This window comes from Platalea leucorodia (genome assembly GCF_965183815.1).
Source record: "Platalea leucorodia genome assembly, contig: HAP1_HAP1_SCAFFOLD_310, whole genome shotgun sequence".
NCBI lineage: Eukaryota > Metazoa > Chordata > Aves > Pelecaniformes > Threskiornithidae > Platalea > Platalea leucorodia.
Genome location: NW_028121265.1, coordinates 28,051 through 49,465, shown reverse-complemented (window position 1 = coordinate 49,465; position 21,415 = coordinate 28,051). Strand labels below are relative to the sequence as shown.

Below are 21,415 nucleotides of genomic sequence, written 5' to 3'. Positions count from 1 at the left end.
CGGGGCGGGAAGGTGCTCGCTGCCGCCGCGCCCTCTGCTGACCCACCCTGCCGACGGCCCCGGGCCTCTGAAGGACACCCGAGGGACGCTGACTGTGCCGAGAGCGGTTAGCTGAAGGGGCTTGATACCGAGGCGAAGCTGCAGGGAGAGAGCAGTTTTCACTCGGCTTGACATCCTCCCCCTCCCATCCGTCGCCTCCGTCGCCTCTGTCTTTGGAAGGTCTGCAGTTTGCTACCAGTGCCCTTTTGAGAACAACCCAGCTGTCCCTCGGGCTGGCTGTCGCAGCCACAAAGCGGAAAGCAGATCATCTCGGGAGAGTGCCAGCGCTTTTTGTGCTGAAGCATGAAAGGAAGGCAAAACCCCCACTCTCCTGCCCCACCTTCAATCCCTGGCGTGTGCTCTCCACCCCTTCATTTTGATAACACCTCCCTTTCCCTCTCTCCTCACAGGGAACGGCTGTGAACTCAAGAGGTTAAATCAGACAACAGCTCGTAATAGCTTACTCGTGCAGGTCAAAAACTAGTATAGTCTTTCCCTAAGCCACGTATTTACCGACCACTTGCTTTTTGCTACTGAGAAAGGACAGTCCTGCAAAGTTTCTTTTATTTAAAAAAAAAAATTAAAAAAAATCACTTGCACTCGGAGATGCTTCCAAACGCAAGCAGAACAAATGCACCCCCATTTCCCACAGCAAAACATAATACATTTCTGGGAAGGGCACAAGACCGGAACCCCACGATGCTGCAGCTGGTCCTCTAGGGCACAGGACGGTTCAGAGACTGACCCAGCTTCCGAGTCTCTGCTTCCAGAACAGCAGCTTTGGGCTCCCTGGCCACAGCTGCTGAGGAGGAATCCAGCTCTTGGCAAATCTCTGGCAGCTTCCGGCTGGTCTTTGCACAGCAGTCTTGTGCCAGCTGCGTCTGCAGAAGGGACACCTGAAAGAGGCAAAAGGCCGAGCTCAGACAGGCCCACGCTGTTAGGACCATCCGTAGCTCCACGGTACCGGCTGTCAGGGAAGACGCGCCCTCTAACTCCAGCCCTCGCAAACACTTGGTCCTTGTGGAACGGGAAGTAACAGGTTCCCAGAGTCACCCCAAACTGAACTTCAGATTATCATCAACAATTCAAGTTTCTTTCTGGCAACGGCAACTCACACCTACAGCACTGACACATTACACGTATACTAAAGACAGAGGTTCCCTACAGGATTTAGTAACCCACCTCTTTTTTCCAAAAAAGAGATTTGGGCTACTGACACCTGAGTTCCACGTGCTTTTTCCTCAGCAGGAGGACTACTGGTTACACAAGGTAGCGAGGAACCATTCTGTTATGACCTAGTTTGAAAACTTGACAGCTAGCACGTGAAAAGGGAGCAAACGCTCATTTTTCCTAACGTTAGAGCATTTCACAAAGGAGCAGAGCATAATTTGATGAACAAAGCCCGGGGGGGGGGGGGGGGGGGGAAATGAGCCTTAAAGGACTGCTGAGGCCTTGAAAGTCCTCAAACTCTATTATAATTTCCTGGCAACGCAGGGTTGTGCCTGCTGGGCTTTTTGGCGCGAGAGACCCAGCTGCTCTCACCTCCTGTTAGGTTTGCAGTGCAGCGCAGCCACAGCAGCTCTGGCGCCTTCCCCTCTGCCTGCTTTGGAGTGGAGGAGATGCCAGCACTGGGAGCAGTGCTCAGCGCTTTGCTGTTTCGGGGAAAACGGCTCAGGTCAGAGGTTTTCCTCTGTTTTCAAAGTGACGTGCGCTTTGCCAAGGGCTGTGTTCCACATGGCAATGCAATCCCCAACCTCAAGCTAGGAATATGAGAATATTCCTTCTTGGCGAGTGAACTCGAATAACAGAAGCAATTCCCAAAGGAGTTTTATGGCTTATGGAACCTGCTACGTTTGAATTACGATACCAAGGTCTGTCAACATAAAGCCAAAGGCGATGATAAAAAGTGGGACCCTAACCTGCTAAGCATCTAGAGCAGACTAGATGTGAAACTCAGGCAGCCAGCTCCGGAAGGGGAATGCGTGGTGCTGAATTAGAAGCCAGTCGTGCGCACGGAAAGTAAGACGGCAAAGGGACTTCACAGCAAACAATATGCGTAGGCTAGGGAACGCCACCACTGAAGAGAGGGTCAGGTCTGACCTTCTCTCTGAAATAACAAGGGCACCTTTGGGAAGGCTGGCTTGGAAGCCTGAAAAACCCTCCCGCGCTTTGGTAGGTAACCCAGAGGTGTGAGTGGGAGAAGCGGCCATCTGCTGCTAAGAGCATCTCCCAGGAAGCGTGAGATCAAGTTCCAGTTCCGCTGTTTCCCAGACCCAGAGGAGTGCCCTAACTAGCCAGCTGAGGACTATTCTTTGAGCAGAGCGCCTTCGTTTTCCTGCTGAACTGCTGAAGTAGGTCCACGGGGCAGGCAGACACAACAGTCACGAGGGGAAGGCGGTTCAGTTAGTTATCCGTAGCAACAGAACTTCAGACACCGAGACTTCCAGGTAAAAACATCCTTAGGCTGTAACCCGATGGCTTCAGCAGCATTCTTGGCTCACTTGCCAGAGCTAAGCATCATATACTTTACTCGCATAAATCTTACATGCATTTTGCCCTGAACACCGGTGAAGATTCACATCCTCAGGGAGACCAGGGTGTACCAGACCCATAAAAGGACATGGAAGAGAAGTGTGGTGACTGCTGCTACTGCTGATACCACTGTCAAAGGACGCAGTAGGGTTCAGCAGCTGCAATGTACATTCTTACACCGACCAAACAGATGTCCATGCAGCGCTTAGGTCTCTGACTCGGTCCGATATTGGGATCATGATTAGCACAGAACAGCAATACGAGACTAACGATTGCCTGAAGGCTAGAAGCTCTGGCACTGCCTTACATCCCTGGAGGCGAGGCAAGAGGAGAGGCAAGAGGAGCAACAGTGCCTCCATTTGCAGAAGCAATGGGTTTGAATGGGTGAATGATGTTGTTTGGCCACGGCCAACAGATGTGTTTGACTGGGCATTTCCACTGCCTGGTGTACTCCCTTCCTGACAGCTAAGCAATACTCGGGCTGTAGCATCGGGCAAAGTTGCGCCCATCAGTACAGCCACAGCAGCTTTTGAGGAGAGCTTTCCTACCCCTCACCTGGTTCCACAACTCAGCTAATCGACAACTGCAGCACCTGTGAGACTCCTCCTGTGAAGAAAACACAAGGATTTCTTTTTGGTCTCCAGTTTGGCCAGGGCCATGGTCTATACTTGACTTCTGTTAGGTCTATACCGGGGGGCTGCTGCCTCTGGGATTTGCCGTCGTTCCTCTGTATGGCCAGACCCTCCTCCCACCAAGTAAGATTCTGTTCTCACCTGTCTAGGAGCAGGCACCTGGAGCTGGTCAGAGAGAGAAAATCCGCCTGCATCTCGCAACGACCGACCTCGACAATCTCTCTTCAGTCTCCTCCGTTCCCGTTCCACCTGCACATTGGATAGGAGAAAGGGTCACAGAAACCTGCCACCAAACAAGGAGCAAAAGGGCCTCTGGACATCACGGCAAGGAGGTTTCTGCTCAGACTGTTCATTGCACCAGAGTGTGTTGGGGGCAAAAGGCACTCAAAGTAGACTATGGAAGAGAAAGACCAAGAGGAAACAGTTCCTGACACAAGAGGGTCAAATGTGTGTGTATGGGGACGCTGGGGCAAGAAGGGTGGTACCAGAGTGAATGTGCATTTGTGAAGGCAATGGGGTGCCAGAAGAGAGAGAAAATACAAAAGCGTGTGTCCACAGGGGGAACCGGGAGAGGGAAGGAAACAAGCAGAGGACCCCAAAGTGCTGTCTGTGGCAATGTGTTGTGTTCCAGAGGACCGTGAGGCTTTGCAGAGGCAGTGAAAGCCTGTTTTACCTGCTCAAGAGTCCTCTTGAGCTCAGCACTGAGTTGCTTCAGCTCAGTCTTCTCAAGCTCCAGCCTTGCAACTGCTTGCTGCAGACGTTCCAGCCGCTGCAACAGGAGTCTCTTCTCTGAGAGCCATGATAGCTGCTCCCCTTCTGCAACAGCCTGCTGGGTATTCAGAGAGGAGATTATGTGCGCTGGTGCCACATAAAGGTTAGAAGAGCCAGAAGCAACAAGGCGGGGAGAGTGACCGGACGCAGGAATGCACAGTGCTAAGTCCCTTCTTCTCCTGGTCCACAGACCAAAACAACATGCCCTCTTCCTAGGGGCCCTCCTCCAGATCACGTTGGTGAAATCCGAGGCAAATTTGCCGTCGTGTTTTTTTGGGCTGCGGCACAAGTACATCCTGAATGCGCAATGAAGCCTTTAACCTGATCAGGCAATGGTACCAATTCCATTATTTTCAATACACTGGAAAAGCTGGACCTCAGAAATCTAAATCTCTGAAAGCATCTTCTAAGCACCATCAGCGTAGCTGCTGTTCAGCCATCGTTCCGCTAAGTTTAGTATATTAGTCTGGTCAACTGTGCCCTTTCCTTTCCACGCCAAATCCTAACCACAACACGTTGGCTAAGCCTGCCTAGATAGGAGAGACCCGATTACCCATCCCCCACTTTTGGGCTTGAGTTAATTTTAGCAGCAAGCTCCATAGTTCTTTCAGTAGTTCTGGGCTGGGCAGAAAACATTCCAGCAGGTGAATGGTCTCTGGCCAGAGCTACACAGACAGGCAAGCCTGCTGGCTGCAATCCTAGTTTCTTTGGCCAAGCAGGTCATATATTTATGGGAATATATATTCCCATATCTTTATGGGAAGCATCATTAGAATCCTTTAGAGACATTTTAGTTGACTGATGATCAATCACGCTGCCTACCTGATGATGAAACCGGTCCGTGTCCCTCTCTGTAACCTTACTCTGCAGGATGGCTATTTCTTCCCTCAAAGTCCCATTGGCCTTTTCACTCTTGGTAAGGGCAAGAGTCAGTGCTTGTGCCTTCTCTTTCCATTTGGCTTCTTCACTTTCAGTCTGCTTCAAAAGAGCCGTCACCCGCTTCAATTCTTCCCCCTTTGCTTTCTGCTCATCTTCCAGTTGCTGGGTTAGCTCCTTCTGTCTTTGCAAGGCACGCTCTCTCTCCTGGAGAACTCTCCTCTTCTCTGCTTCCTCTTCCTCCCATTTTTGGAGTTTCTGGATTTGTTTCTGCAGGCTGTCCTCTCCATCTTTCCATCGCAAAGCTGACGTTAATTGTTTCAGTTCACTCTGCCTCCTAAGCTCTTGTTCTCTCCCTGTCAGAGTCTTCTCTAAATACCTGACTCTGTCTCTCTGGTACTTGATCTCTTCATCCTTCTTTGTCAGAGTCTGCTGAACATGCTGGAGATCTTCCTGAAGAGCTCTTATTTCCTCACCTTGAGCCTTGGTCTCTCGTTCCCTCCCACGCAAGGCATCGTCCAGGAGCTTCTCTCGCTCTCGGTGATGTCTAACCTCTTCATGCTGCTCGGTTAGCCTAAGCTGCAAATTCTGCAAGGTCTTCAGTTCTTCTTCTTGGTGCTGGAGTTTTTGCAGAAGAGTTTCATTGTCTTCATCTCTCTTCCTCACCACTTCCTCAAGCAGATTCACCTGCTTCTGGCACGATGCTAGTGCTACTGCCGTGCTTTCGCCACGAAGCCGGAACATGTTAATTTGCTCTGTCTGCTTGAGGAACTCCAAGTGGTTCTCCTTCAATATTTGGCTCATTTTGTCTAGGTCCTGCTCTAGACTCTTGGCCTGCTTGCCTTCTAACTCCTTCTGCTCTCGAAGCTCCTGGACATGCTCTTGCAAAGACACTATCTCTTGATCTCTAGCTTTTAGAGAAGATTCAGCATATTCTAGTTTTTGCAGCATACCTTTAGTCTGCATTGCTGCCTCCTCCTTTTCCCGTTGAAGCTTAGAGATAGCCTCCTCCAGAACCTCTATCTTTTTTTCTCTTTCTTTCACAGTCAGTTTTGTTGCTTGAAGATTCGTTTGCTCAGCTTCATGCTTTTCCTCCTTTTCCTTGCATGCCTCATGTTGCTTTCTAAGGGACAAAATCTCTTGCTCTTTTTCCTTTAGTGCCACTTGAAGGTGCTGCAGAATTTCCTTCTGCCATTCAGAGTCTTGTTGTTGTTGTTTTTGGAAGGTCTCAATCAGTTCCTTCTGAGAGTCAATCATTAAATCCTTTTCTTTCAGTATTGCCCTAGTGTGTTCTAAGTCTCGGTGCAAGACATTCATCTGTTCTGTTTTTTCCTCACAGCTCCTTGCTTGTTCCTTTTGGATGTCTATGAGTCTGTCCTTTTCTTTTGAGGTCTGCTCCAGTTGGTCACGGACAGTCCTCAGCTGCATCTCCATGACTCCTTCAGCTTCCTGGATTTGCTTTTGTTGTGACTCAAGCTCTTGATCTTTTTTAGATAAAGAAAGCATCATCTTCTCTACTTTACCACGAAGCTCTTGCAGGTACCCCTCTTGCTCTTCCTTGTACTGCTGCAAGAGTCTTAACTGATCCCTTTGAGAATCACACTCACTCTCTCTGTCCTTAAGAACTGCCCTCAGGTGTTCAAGGCTTGCATGCAGCGGTTTCACCTGTGCTCTCTCCATTTCCAGTTCTTGGATCTGCCGAGTCAGAGACATAAGCTCTATGTTTTTCTCCTTCAAGTTTCCTTTCATATGATCAAGATCCGCCTGCAGGTTTCTCACTTGTGATGCACCCTGTTGTTCTAGAATCATTATTTTCCCCTCCTGGAACTTGATCGCCTGGTCTCTCTCCTCCAGCTCTTTGCTCATCTTGCTGACAGCAGTCCTCTGCATTTCTCGCTGCTTCTCCAGGTCCCGTATCTGTTCTTGCTGGGATCTGATCTCCCGATCTCTCTCTTCCAAGTCTTTGCTCATTTTGCTTACAGCAATCCTTTGTTTCTCTTGCTGCTTCTCCAGGTCCCGTATCTGTTCTTGCTGGGATTCCATCTTCTCTTTTTTCTCTGTTATGTCCTTAATAACCCCATCGAGAGTAGTTTTATGCATTTCTTTCTGCTTTTCCAGCATTCTCATCTGCTCCTGGTACAACTTCATTTCTCCCTCCCTCTCTGACAGGAGGGCAGTCATATGAGTGACAGTCTCCTGCAAAGCTTGTCCCTGGGCTGCCTCTTTCTGGAGCATCTGGATTTTCTCCCGCTGCGTTTCCACTTCCTCATTTTTCGTTTTTAAGATAGACAATGTAGTTTGAAGTTCTTGTTCAAGGCAGTGATTCCTATCTGTTGCTGTATTTGCTCGCGTTTCAGAGGCTGTGACTGAGTCCTGAAGAAGGTTTCTCTCCCACACCAGTTCTTCTTTAACTGCTTGCAGTCTCTCCCATTCATGCTGCAAAACAGTGAGAAAAAGATTCAATAGTTCCGTCGATATATGTTTGCTTGTCATACTAGACTTGAACTCCCGCTTCAGCGGCAGTCAAGGGCTGCCCCCTCTCTCCCTGCCTCTCAGGATGTTGGAAGCCTTTCCCGTGCCACCCTGTAGGTTGCATCTTTCCCAGCTTACTCAGCCAGTCCCATCTTCCTTTTGGCCCTTCTCTGAACCTCTTCTGGCTCTAGTGTGGTCTTTTGGGCAGGAGCCACCAGAACTGCAGTCAGGATTTGAAGTCCAGACTAAGCATGATTTAGGCAGTGGCATGACGATATTCTCTCTATTAGGGAGGAAGGGAAGAGAGAACAACCCCAACATTTGATTTCCCACTTTGGGGTTTGGTTGGGGCTTTTTTTGGACCTCTACTCTGTAGAGTTTTCATGGTACCATCCTCTAGAACCCCACTGTCCCCTCTTGAAGGAGTAATGGTCAGACCACAGTCTGTCATTCTGTGGTTGAAATAAGGACGAGTTTTCCCCTTGCAGGCGTACATATTTATCTGGATCAGCACTTTTGTTTCTCAAATTCCTCTATTTTTTTTCCCCACTGTCTGCTCTCAGGTGGGCAATGTTGAACGGCTTTCTATTATTAGCAAACTTTGTCTTCTCACCCCTTTCTCCAGAGCCAGACATTTGGAAATCTAAATACGGATTTGAACAAAAATAATTGCCCAAACCATGCAATGTAAATAGAGACAAGTTTGAAAATTACTTTGACTAAAGCTTCAAGGGCGGAAACCTTCAGAATTGAGGAAAACAAACACCCTGAATCATAAGCGAGCTTTATATGACTACAGCATCTTTTCCTGCTCATTCAGAAGAATGCAATTGGAAAAGTGAAAAGTGGCAGGAAAGCAAAAGTCTGGGAAACAAGGAACGATGAGCGGAAGGAAGGGGAAAATGAGGGAAACTTGGTCAGCATTTGCGTACTCTGTATCTCCTCAGATTTGGACTGAACCTGTACAAGACCAACCAAAATCAGCTCTCCACTGGAAAAAGTTGCTCCTTAGAAGTATTAACAGAAGGCCAAAAAATAGGTAAGAAATGGCCCTCTGCGGCATCTGCCAGCCTCACCAGGACATCCTTTCTTTGCTTCTCAGTGCTCTCGAGTTTCCTTTCCAAAGACACCACCTCTTGACGCAGCGTCATAGCCTCCTTCTTTAGAGACTCTTCGGAGGCTGCTAGCTGCGATGTCAACTCTTCCACCTCAAGTGAAACATAACAAAGCAGTCAGAGACTACAGCTTGTCACTGTCAGCCGTATCACGTACTGTGAGGAAAGGGAAAGAACAAGTTTACATTTCACCCTGTCACAAGAGTACCAGATTCACAATGGATACAGCTGACTTGTTTAAAAATCTAAGTGGGTCACCACGTTCAGCTGAAAAACCACCGTAGAAAGCAAGACCAGCAGAGATCCATTCTGATCATTACTGGCAAACAGGCAAAAGGACTAGCCCATCTGTCCAGGGCAGCAGGTGAGATTCAGCTGGCCAGTAAGTCTCCTTCAGAGCAGCTGAGATGGAGACCACAGTATGATGGCAGTCAGAGGGATTATCCCATCAGCCTGCTGCTCTGCAATGGAAAGGCAAGTGAGAGACCGCCTCTTTGATGACTGGAGGAGCTACTGCTGTTGCAGTCACCTGTTTTTGTAGACCATCCCTCTGCTGAAGAAGGATATTCATTTCCTCTTTGATGGTTTGGCTTTCCTCCCTCTGCCTCTTCTCCGCTGCTTTGATCTTACTCTGAGTTTCCTGCAGCTCTGCTTGCAGTTTTTCTGTGATGTTCTGTAAACACAAATGGAGAGCAAGCTACTGAGACCTGCCGTGCCATCAGGCCCAGCTTTTTTCTCTTTCTGTCTCAAAATCACATTCATTCAGCCACTTCTTTCTGCTTTTCTACCCAGCTCTGCTGCCGTTGTAACCCTTCCTTCCTGTTGCTGATCTCTGGAGCTTACCAGGCTCGGTGCTTTCAGTGCCTGCAGTAGTCCTTGCCTCCTCAGCTGCAGGACTTATGTTTTATTTCCTTGTTACTGCCCTTCACTCCGTTACCCGGCCCTCTCGGCTTACGTCCAATTGCCAACGGCCCGTTCCTTCAACCTACCCTACAAGTCAGACTTACCTGCCCAGTCTCTCGCTGCTCTTCCACCTCCTGCCTGAGCTGCTCCAGCTGCTGGCAGGCTTCTGTTAGTTCTCCCTGAGTTTGGAGCAGTGTCTCTAATAAAGCATTCTTCTCACGCTCCTTTTCCAGCAGGACCTGCACAGAAATAAAGAGAAGACGGGTTTAAACTTCCCATAAAAAAATTTGTGTGGTAAGACTCAAAGACGGATGGGCTCACCCGTTCTCAAAGCACTATGCTGCTGGCCTCCTAGGTCATTATCTGCCCACTTGGAGGCACAGGTTCCTAAGTGAGATTGGCAGTATAAACATGGTCCATCCGTGACTGAATCTTCAACAACCTCTTAGTCATCGAAGGATCGATAAGGAGCCCAGAAGAGTAAAAAAACCACACCCATTCTCCTTTCACAGTCTTTACCTCTTGCTTGGCATTTTCGACTCTAGTTCGTTCCTCTTCTTGTTGAGCTTGCATGGTAGCAACTTTCTGCTTCGTATCAAACAGCTTCTTCTCGTGCTCCCTTTCTGCCTCTGCCTTCTCCTTTTCCCATTGCTCCAGCATCTCCTGTAGCTCTGAACGGTGCCGTTCCCGCTCGCTTGCCTGATGAGAGGAGGAAAAGACTTCAAGATGGAGTCCCAGCCAAGCTCCTCAATAAAAGGTGAAGCTTCTTGCCTCCCACAAACCCCCACCTCAACAGGGCACAGTAGTGGCTTTGGGCCCTCCATCAATCACGTCCTATCAAGGAACTTCAAAGGAGGGTCAGCAGGTGGAAGAAAAGCAGATGTTACCTGCCCTTCTCGGATGGCTGCCTGTTTGCTAGCACCTCTCACCTCAGCATTTCTCTCCAGTCTCCGAGTCTCTATTTTCAAAGCTCAACTCCATTCTCATCAATGAAAAGATGCAGATGGACTGCAGGGTGAGAAAGAGGCCAGTACCCCGATGCCCTAGTCACAAGGCAGGCCACGAACTGAACTACCAGGAACAAGGGGCCTGTTCTATATGCTTTAAGCCCAAAGATACTACCTCTGTCAAGCATGAAAGGACAGAAAGAAAGGAACAAAGTTCCCGCGACTGCAGTTGGCAGGAATGCTAGGAGTCGACCTCATGGTAGACAGGAATCTGGTAAGATCCTCCCCCTTTGCTGCCACGCTTTGCGTGGGGACCACCCAACCTTCTGTTGAACTCGTCTTAGGCCCACACCGACTCTGTGGCAGCATTTACTGTCCCAGCATAGTCCTGTGGGTCTTCACGTGCCCTCAAGTACAAGCCATTGGCTCTGCTGCCGGGCCTAGCAATGTGTGGCCTATGACAGGTGATTGCTGCCGTTTCACACGCTCTTCTAAAGCCAGCCCACAAAGCTTGCTTGAAGAATTCAAAAGCATATTGTTTCCTACCATGTCTTGCAGGAGCTTCCTTATTTCCACTTCATGATCGGTTTGCCGACGCCTGAGGGTTTTGTCATACTGCTGTTCTGTCCGCAAGAGCTGTTGCGCCATGCTTTCCCGTTCCTGCCTCATCAGAGATCTCTCTGCTTCCAGCTCCCGTTGAAGGCACTTCACTTCCCCTGCAAACACGACAAATGGCAAGATTCAGTGCCTACACAAACAGTGGTTCTGACTTTACTAACCTTAAGGCATTTGAATTTCAGTGTAGGAGGGATCTGTCTCCAGCTCCTTCACTCCCCAGAAGCACTGCAGACAGAGAGCTATTTTTATAACATCCTCCCGAGGCAGGGGGATCGCCAGAAACAATGCACGTGAGGCTCTCACCTTGTATCACCTCCTTGGCCTGTGTGACTGTGTGAAGGCGGATTTCAAGCTGGCTCCTGGCGATCTCCAGCTCAGCTAAGTGCTGCTGAGCCTCCAACCGGCTGGATTCCAGGGTCTCCTTCACTGACCTACAAGTTGCAAATACGGAGAGAAATGAATTTCTGGCTCCTGACACCCACAGGGAGTTATTCCAGTAAGAAGTGGTTCAAGATCCCTACCCCTGAGTACACAAAATGGGTTGCATGGAAACTTGGAGACAGAAAGCATATTTCTGCCATTTAAAATAGCAATGCAGGCCCCTCCGAGGGAATGCCCAGGCTTTACTTACGACCTAGCATCACACAGAAAGCCCAGCCGAATTTGATCTCAGTAGCCAAATCTTAAATTGCTGTTGTCTGATCTATGACACACGGGTAGCTGTGCCCACAAACTCTGTGCCAGCAAGCAAAAGCCCAGCTTTTTTTCCCAGGCTCACAGCCCTTATCTCATCAGCACTTCCAAGTTGCTCTGCAGGGGGACAGAATAAGAGTCTTTCCCTGGCTGACTCATGACTTCTTAATGCTGTTCATAGCATAGGTATAGGCAGGTAATTTTCCAGACTCCCTGTATGTAAAAGGGACTAAAGAAATACATTAGATGATATAGTAAAATCTCATGCTTGTAGCAGCATTTTTAAGAAACCTGAACTAGATGTTACCTGAACAAGGACTACCTGAAAGGAGAGACGGGTATCCTTCGGTTTAAACTGTTGGAAGTTCAAAAGAAAAACTTGCTACTTTTCTTTAAGCATTGCTAAGTAGGCAGCAGCCCACGTGACTTGTCGCTCTTTCTCATGGAAGTTATAGTACTGCAGAGGCAAATTGTTACATCCATAGACTGCAACCAGCTGCCGCGATTGACACACAGGATTCTGGAACCAGGAGCTGAAGACACCTCCCTGATCTCACACAGGGTCCTGTGTGCCAGGTTCCTACAATACACAGCACTGCCTCACTAGTACAGGCATGCAATCAGGATAACATCCTTTGGGGTGAAGGGGCACCCGAGTGGTACAACAGTAAAACCCGCAACAGTAGGATTTCGCTACTTTGATGGACAATGGAGGATGTATCTTCAAGAAGGAGAACAAGCACATATTTCTGATTACGCCAATCTCTGGCAGTCCAAAGCAAATATGCTCCCTTTTAAGGTCAGTCTCTAAAACAGAACAGAAAAGATGATAGAGTCCAAAACTGTGGCAACAAAAGGCTCTTGAGAACAACATCTGGCAAGAATAGTTGCCACAGCCCAATAATTGACAAAACGTAATTCAGCTGGATCACATAAGAGAAGCTGGAGCTCAGAAGCAGCAGCAGCTCTCAAGAAACAGACTGCGTCAAAATGGTGTTTATCAGCCTTGCTAACACCATACTCTGGAGTGGTAAAGCGTAAAAGTCAAGAAGCAAAACACTCTCTAAACCATCATTTGTACAGCTCTGCCAGTTCAGGAGTCTTCCAAGATAGACCTAGGAGGAGGACAAACATCTCCATACGTTGGGTTGGTTTTGGGGGGTTTTTTTGGAAAAGGAGAACTTCTCGCATTTGATCTTAGAAACCTGATGCAGCAGAAGGGCAGAATCTTGTTCCTTCCCTGTATAACTTCTCCATGACACCTGTCTCTAAACAGCATGTGGTGAGGAGTACAGGACGCAGACATCAATGATGGGCAAGAAGTCCCAAAGACTGGCGAGCATTCAAAAGTTCCCTGCTGCTGGTGTAACCAAGTCTAGGTCCTGCACCATAGGTAACAAGTTAGCTTAGAAACAGAAGGCCCTCAAGGTGTTCAGCATGAGCCTCTAGCTTCACCCTAAATGGCAGTGTCCTACTCACAATGTCCGTACATAACAGCCTTGAATTCCAGAGATCCCACGTCAAACTACTTGATGAGCAAAGAAAGATCTATGTTCAAATACACAGAACAAGAAACCAAAACAAGAGAGAAGCTTCAGGTTTCAGCAAACGTCTGCATGGTTTAATTATTACTCGGTGCAGAGCCAAGGTACCAGATACTGAGGAATTGTATCGGCTTGCTTTGGACTTCACACAGGAATGTGCAAGGGGGCAAAAACAGGAGCCCAAGGCTCAGGAGAGCTTTGTTAGCTTTAGCTGTCAGAAAAATAACATTCAAATTATGGTATACTGGTTTGGGGGTTTTTTGTTGTTTTGTTTTTCTTTTCCCCCCACGAGATTCTTCCGTTTTCTGTCCATGGAAGGTGAAAACATCTCAAAAGCGTACAGGATGCAATAAATCCCCGTGTAATGATTACCACCTTTATAATTACACACATGAAGTAATGTCCTGCCTAGGGTCTCCTCCCCGCCTTTACCTGGCCTCTGCCAGCTGCTCGGAAAGGCCTTGTCTGTCCCGCTCTGTGGCTGCCAGTCGCACCTCTAGGGCAGCCTTCTCATGCACCAGCAATTCCTTCTCTTTGGACACCCTGGCCAGTGCGTGCCCTTGGCAAGAGGTCTCCTGGCGCAACTGCTCCGGACCACTGCTAGCTGACTCTTGCTGGCAGCAAACCTGAAAGTGAGACAAAATACAGTTAGAGTCCTTTCTCTGGAGTTCTGTGCGGAGCCAGCCAGTGCCAATTCTGAATCAGCTAGAGGAGAAAGAGCTCCTGTACTTTGGGCTGAAAGTTTACTAAGACTGTCTAACAGAGAACAGACCATCAGAAACAAACAATTCTCCTCTCAAAGTTATCCCATACTACCCAAGATTGCACAGTATGAAATGGACACGTAAATGATGGCAAAGTTCCTAGTCTCCTCCAGTGATAACGATTCCCCCAAGCTCTTTTTCCACTGTACCGAAATCAGTTAGTCCAGAGTCAACAGTCTTGTGTGATCATCTATTTCTCCTCCTCTTCCTCAAAGCCTAGAGAGGCTCTAGCAATTCAAAGCTGCGTGTATGTCTTAAAATACAATTTCAACAATATCAAGATGTCATTCCCATTCTTAGCAGTACAAGATAGCAGACACTGACTTGCAGCTTTGTCCCGCCCTCTAGGCTCCAACAAATGGAAAACATCTCCCTTGACAAAAGCACTGCAGAATGCAACAGATACAGCTTAACTGAGCCAAGCAGCCAAAAGCCCACCCAGAAAGCACCAGGTTTTTGGTCTCACCTGACTGAGTTTCTCTTGGGTTTCTGCCTTCTCCTCTGCCAGTATCCTCAGCTGTACCTGCAGCCCCTCCTGTTGCTCCTCTGCTTTCTTCAGCAGCTGTTCCAGGTGGGCTTTCTCTGAGCAGAGCTCTTCATTCATTCTTTCACACAAGTTCAGCTTCTCCTGGTCAGAGATCTTTGCTCTCTCCATCTCGTCCACTTTACCTGACAGAACGTCATTCTCTTGCTCCAGCTACAACCACAGAAGCACAGAGGAAATAAAATACAGTAAGGTTTACTATGTAGAAGGTTTGGCTTGGACAGAAAAAGGAACATTTCCATATTCAGGCAGTCATACTGTCTGAAGCCAAGAGGTCTGAAAAGAGGCAGCAGCTGGAGAAGAACACCTGGTAAGATCTTTGGCAACTCTGCTCACCTGCAACACAAGTTTCTCCAGCTTCTCCACTTTATCCAATGCAAGGGCTTCGTTAACACTGCTCATCTTCGCTGTTACAACACGTAGATCAGCTACTTCAGCCCTCAGCTTCGTCTGAGCCCCTGTCAACTCTGCCACTGACTGCTCTGCCTGAAGAGACAAAAGAACAACAGGAAAACAAAGACAGGAAGATCCCTGACTTCAAGCGGCAACTGCAGATCCCCTTTTGTGTCTCTGACATACTCCCGGTTCAGTGCTCCCAAGAAGCACGTGGGGACTAACTACACCAAAGAGCCCGTGTGGGCTGATCACCATTTTCCAAGGAGAACAACAGCATTGTCCCTGTCCCTTCTGCTTCCACAGAAACAGCATCTGTGGTGGTCTTGCTATCACAGCTCCCTCTCCCACAAGTGCTGCCTAGGAATAAGGTGGCCATACCTTTTGCAGTGCCATTGTAAGCTCATGGTTCTCTTGCTTCAGCAGATCCCTCTGAAGGTGCGATTCCTCTAGTGTCTCTCTCATGACTACCAACTCCCTCTGTAATAGCGACTGTTTTCCTTCCAGTGCACCTAAGTCCTTCACTCTATGAGGAGGGGAAAGACTAAGTTTTTAACGTAAAAACATTCTTATTTCCAAAACCAAGAGTATAGAATCACAGAATCATTTAGGTCGGAAAAGACCTTTAAGATCATCGAGGCCAACCGTAAGCCTAACACTGCCAAGTCCACCACTAAACCACGTCCCTAAGCACCACAGTCCACACCTGTCTTCTAAATACCTCCAGGGATGGTGGCTCAACCGCTTCCCTGGGCAGCCTGTTCCAATGCCTGATAACGCTTTGGGTGAAGAAATCTTTCCTAATATCCAATCTAAACCTTCCCTGGCACAACCGTAGGCCATTTCCTCTCATCCTATCACTTGTTCCTTGGGAGAAGACACCAACACCCACCCCGCTACAACCTCCTTTCAGGTAGCTAACAGCTTCCTGCTCGTTAGTTCTCTCTCTCCTCTTTCATACGTTGCATATAAGACTCTCCAAAGGTCTTCTTTCAGTAAGGCAGATGTTTAAGTCCAGATTACTAGTCACACAATTACTTTTGCCTTCAGCAGTGAATTGATGAAAGAGCTTGCAATCTATTCGGGGAGATGTGCATGAATTTTCAATCCAATGATCATAGGATCACAGGATGATTCAGGTTAATATGACTCATGTTGCCAAAATGGCACTTCTTGCCCCAAAGGCTTTCTGTACTCAGTCTTGCAAGGAGATGTCAGTACAGAGGTGCTACGTTGCTTATGATGGTCCTGTGCAAATTCCTCCCAATTCCTTTAGCACAGCCCTGGGTAGCAAAAGGGCTGTACAGGAGACAGAGCTCTCTTTATGCTGGTCTCAATTTCTCACCAAGAATCAGTTTAACAGCAAAAACACTGTAATGTGCAAGACCTTTTCCAGTCTTGTCTTACTCAGAAGAGCTTCTGTCAGTCAGACAGTTTTTCCTATCCATTCTGTTGAAGGCAATAGTTTGACTAGGGACAGAAACAAGGCTGTGCAGAATGAGTGTGTTTTGAACGTGGACGCAGCCCATCTATGAACCCAAGAAGCAGCCACAAAAGATAATGCTGGTAACAGCAAAGTTTAAAACACATTTACCTGTTCTGAAGCTCCTTCTTCTCCATGTCCCCCTTGACTTGTAAGCACATCGCTTCCCAAGTCTTCTGGCTTATTTCCTGTTCCACTTGCTGCTGTGCCTGATCCTTTAGGACAGGTCTACCCAGAGGGACGGACTCCCAGAGCTGTATGCCAGAGCTTAGGCGGGAGCAGTTTACAAGTATAGATCCAGAAAGCCTCATGTGCTCTGCCTTCAGCTCTGACAAATCTCTGAAGAAGAACAAAGAAAGAGAGAACCTTCACACCACCATCTTTATCAGATGACTCCTTTTTGAAGCACGTAATTGCGCAACAGTAAAAGCCAGTTCATCTGTTCAGGGCCTCTGCACTGCTTATAGCCCAAGCCCCCCAGTTTTATCTGAAAATTAGCACCAAACAAAATGATTCTGAAAACAGCCTAAAGCACGCTTAATGGCATTGCTTCAGACTACCAAAGGAGAAACCCTATCTTTAGCTGCAACTAAAGTAACATCAAGGCTCAAAAAGCAGGTGTGAAGGGAAGCTACGTTTCTTCTGCAAGAGATCTAGCCTTAACTTCTACTCACCGGTCAGTGGCAGCCTTCATTTCCAGGAAATGACGGTGGAAGTTTACCACCTGATGCCATAGGCTGAGTAGACGGTTACGTTCACCTCTTAAGTAGCTGTCATAACGCTAAACATGCAAAGACAAAAAGAAATGCCAATTCAGCCTTCGCCGTCACTGTACAAGTCTTTCAGATAGGAGAGAGTACAACCACCATCACCAGGTCTCCTTTAATAACAATTCCGACAGGGGCATCAAGGACTGAACAGGCACCACATAAGCATCCTCGGTAGACCTGCCACCTGACTTCAAAGAAGGGAACATCCACACCACTTCTCCTGCAGGAGTGGAGAGCAGCAAAGCAAACTGATGACTCATCATCCCGCCTTGCAGAGGTGTCTAACAGTCTTGGTGGCGGAAGACAAAAACAAGTCCCTCCAAGACCAGTGTCAGGTTGGCTTACAACAGGCTATTGGTAGGGGAGGCCTGTCTTGTTCTTCTGTTGGCTGCTCTGCATGTGAAAACACACAGACCTCTCTGGTCTCCACTGACGTGGACAGAGATTTAGGAACTATTAAAAAGACGAGCGTTCATGTGGGACTGCCCTACAGTGTCCAGCAACAGCAAGCATTTGCCTTTAAGGCCGAGCAGTATGGTCACAGCAGGTGGGCATCTTCCATCACCACAATTTGCTGACGCTCCTCCATCTCACACCCCCGTCTTCTGCTAGTCAACACCAATACAGCCCCAGTGTAGCCACAACTTTCACACAGCAAGTCCTCCATGCCAGAAATAAAATGCATTCACCTTCCGCTCCGGCATCACGCCTGACATTCCCGTAGCCTACCCTTACCTCACATTCATTGCACCGTTCAACCTCCTTCAATTCCAGCTCCTCCCGGGCCTTCATCCAATCCGCTGTCAGTTTTCCAACATCTTCTTTGAGGGCTGAATTAACCTCATTTGCTTTATCTAGGTGCTCCCACAGGAGAGTGTTCACTTCTGCCAGATTCTCACATCTTGGAAAGAAAGAAACAGCAATGAGGTCACTGAACAACTGCTAGCCACAAGCAGCATCCCCCGACTTTCCAACTCCTTCAACACCGACTTTGTTGTCAAACGGAGAAGTAGTAGAAGTGCTTTCTAGGATTAAGTAAGACCTCTCTGTTAGGGCAAACTCAGTTGCTTCTCCTTGCTTTGAGCCTTCAGTTTCCATCTACAATTTTGGTTCCCCCTTCCTCTTCAACTTTGATGGTGCCCACAGTTAACGTCTTGCCTCCCCTTCATGCTGTCCAATCACTGGATGCATCATCTTTCTCTGTCGTTGTCCTGACCACCTCTCTTCCGCAGAGAGGACTCCAAGTTTCCATGGCCTTTTCCCTTGCAATGTTGTACCCACCGCTGCCCTCACCTTCTTGTTAAGCCTCTCCCTGTCCTTGTCCTATACGCTGCGTAAGACCTCTAGCAAAGACCCCACCTTACTGATCCAGTAAACCTCCCACCACAAAGACAGCACCACATATGTAGGAGAAACAGCTTTACCTGAAACCTTCAACCGAAAACTGAAAAGTCAAGCACTGCAGGCTAATGACTTTGGGGCCACAGACTAATATCCCACCCAGGCAACATTTCATGAACAAAATTTCAAGAACTGCTGCCCTGTGAACAAGCACAAAACTCAGCTTCCGGATCAAAACGGGAGCTGTGCTTCTCCCACCTTAGCTTGCAACATGCATAACACACCACACAGATGACTTTTACACCACACACAATTTATCTCTTGGGCAGAGGAAGAAAGAAAAGCAGAGAAAGAAATGTGGCAGAAGATGCCTGTGGTGCCAAGTGCTCTACTGGAGGACTCGGATACACGCACAGGATATGCTACTCAGGTAAAACCAAACAGGAAAGCTCCTGTGCCATGAAATGTTCAGGCTGCCAGGGTTTGATTCTCAACCTAAAATGGGGCTCTGCTGAGGAGCTCACCTACAGAATCATAGAATAATTTAAGCTGGAAAGCAACCTTTGGAGGTCACCCGGAACAACCTCCCACTCAAAACAGAGCCATTTTACCTTTGATGCTCCTCTTCCAACTGAAGCAGTGCTTTCTTCAGGCGGCGGTCGTCTGTGGCTTCCCACCTGCCTGGAAGGGATCCCTTAAGAAGAAAGGAAATGTTTAGTCAAATTCTTGTGTTCCTTTCACTGCTGTTAGCGTCAATCGCTTTCCCCTCTGTTTCTTTGGTAGCTCAGGAGCTCGTGGCTTCTTCCAGGCATAGCAGTGTCGTGACTACGGGGAGGAAGGGAGGGGAAGGGTGTTACTCAATGTGAGTAGCTCTCCTCAGTCTCCCACTGTTGCACTCTCACAGCTGGGTATCCTCAGCTCGTGACCGTGAGTGCTCACTTAGACTTGAAGCCTGGGAATACCCTCCTTCTCTCCTACCCTTCATCTCCTCGGTTTACGTTAGCCGTGAAGCAGAAAGAAAAGCACAGAGCCAGCGCTGTACATTGAACGCCAGCATTCTTGCCTTCCAAAACGCTCTTTCAACTGATTCTTTTTCAGAGACAGCCATAGAACGTAACAGGCAGTATAGCCCTCTCCTGAGACCTAGGACAAATGTTACTCCAGCAAGTAATAAAGCACTCCTTCACAAAATTAAAATCCTTCTTGATAGGGTCTTCTGGACTGGCATTTCTGGGACTACTGGCTGCTCTAAGAACAGCAACTGGACAAAACACTGATGGGCAAACTTACAGTGCTTCTTTAAATCCTCAGCTGGCAAAATCTTGGTTTCCTCTGCCATTGCTTTGGGGAGCTTTTTGTCTGCGTTAACGAACGCTACGTACGCTATCTTGAGTTAGCAACCTGCACACTCACCCCTCCTGCTTCCACGTGCTGCTCCAACTCTCGACACCAAGTCCGGTACTGCACTACCTAGATGGATACGTAGAATGCAGATGAGCAAATGCAGCTTGTAACAGACTTGGCTCCTCCTGCATTAGCTTTTCTCCAAGTCTTCACAGCCCAAGCACAGTGCATTTCACAGTGCTGCTGATGCAGTCAACAAGAAGGTGTTATGATACAGGGAAGCTGCACTTTTATCTAATACTAAAGAAATTGAGACAGGGTTGCTTTTACACGTAGCGCTATCTGCTCATCCTCAGATAGCGACGGCAAGCAGAAGGATGAGACAGACTTAGCCAGCCATGCCTGGCCTATGGCCACTATGTACCCCCAGATCAGTATTGCCAATGGGCTAAAAGTCCAGTCGGTCCTTGAAGTTAGAGAAAGGAGTTTTCAAAACGGCTTTTCAATATTTCGCAAGTAAAGTTAGTTCTGACCACAGCCCTGCCCAGCCACTGCAGAATATGGATTTCTGTTCAGCTGCAGAAACCAAAGCACGGGCCAGAAAAGCAGGACGACCGCACAGCAGCGCCGTGACCACCGCCAGGCGCTGGGCCGGGCCCGGCACGGCCTGCCCCGACCCTCCGCCCAGCTCTGGCACCCTCCTCGCTGCCAGCGCTCCTGCGCCCCGGGCGAACCGGGCCAGCGCTGCCTCTGCCCGGGGCCGCCCAAAACCGCCCCCGCCGCCGCGACTCCTGCCTCTGGGACAGCCCCTTGCTCCCGCGGCCAAGCAAGGGCGTTTGCAAGCCAGGCATCGTTCTTTGACTACGGAAAAGACCTAACGAGAGGCTCGGGAGGCTGGCAGCGGCAGAGCGAGGCGCCCAGCACGCCTGGGCGGGCCGGGCGGAGCAGGGCGGCTCCCGGAGCCTGGCCCGGCCTCCGGGCTCGGCGCCGTCCCGCCCGCGGCAGCGCCGGGGAGGGCCCCGCTGGGGCCGCGCGTTCGCCCCCCGAGCTCTCTGCCGCCGAGTCCCCTCTCGGCGCGGCGCCAACGGCCGCGGCACCCCGACACCGCCACTGCGGCCCGTCCCCGGGCGCCTCCCCCCGGGCAGGCGCCCCCGCTCCTCACCTTCGCCTGCAGCTTCCGCACCAGCACCGCTTGGCGGTGCTGCGCCTCCTGCGAGCTCTGCAGCCGGCGCTGCAGGGAGGCCTGGCTCCGCGCCGCCATGCCCCCGCTCGCCAGCCGGGCCCGCCGCCCGCGGGGCTCCGCCGCCTGACAGGCCCCGGAGCGGGGGCTGCTCCGCGGCCTGCCCCGGCGGACCGCGCTCAGGCGGCCCCGGGCCGCGGCCTGGCGCCTGCCGGGGCGGGCGGAGCAGCTTACCCTGCCCGCCGGGCGCGACCGGGAGCCGGGCCGCGGGGAGGGGGAGCCGGGCTCGCTCGGGTCCGCTCTGTGGCAGCGCTTCCCTTTTCGCTCCTCGCTGACGGGGCCGCGCCGGGCTGCGGTGCTGCCGCGGGGGAGAGGCCCTCCTGGCAGCGCTTGCTCCAGCGAGTTCTGCTCCGAGACCGTTAACGGCCCCGGAGAACGTTGGGGGCAAAAGGCG

General features: G+C 49.6%; 1 protein-coding gene across 9 annotated transcripts; it reads right to left on the bottom strand.

Annotated features, from left to right (window-relative positions):
* Nucleotides 1-80: 80 nt before the first annotated feature.
* Nucleotides 81-21,109, bottom strand: LOC309604025 (uncharacterized protein). Of its 9 annotated transcripts, XR_014230831.1 has the most exons (22): nt 20,944-21,109; nt 19,851-19,907; nt 19,049-19,131; nt 17,832-17,997; nt 17,001-17,107; nt 16,438-16,665; nt 15,225-15,369; nt 14,787-14,936; nt 14,373-14,603; nt 13,575-13,768; nt 11,209-11,336; nt 10,834-11,003; nt 9,860-10,039; nt 9,445-9,579; nt 8,967-9,110; nt 8,399-8,530; nt 4,797-7,286; nt 3,877-4,032; nt 3,345-3,452; nt 3,127-3,177; nt 705-935; nt 81-138 (listed from the first exon to the last, which is right to left on the bottom strand). XR_014230831.1 is itself a non-coding variant. In XM_082338911.1 (21 exons), the coding sequence occupies exons 1-21, from the start codon at nt 21,040-21,042 to the stop codon at nt 756-758; spliced, it is 5,334 nt and encodes a 1,777-aa protein (XP_082195037.1). In that variant the 5' UTR covers nt 21,043-21,109; the 3' UTR covers nt 682-755. The 9 variants fall into 9 exon arrangements, 8 of the variants coding, with proteins under 8 accessions (XP_082195037.1, XP_082195039.1, XP_082195038.1 ...); XM_082338911.1 differs by lacking the exon at nt 81-138 and having other exon boundaries at nt 682-935; XM_082338913.1 differs by lacking the exon at nt 81-138 and having other exon boundaries at nt 682-935; nt 3,363-3,452.
* Between the last annotated feature and the right edge of the window lie 306 nt (nt 21,110-21,415).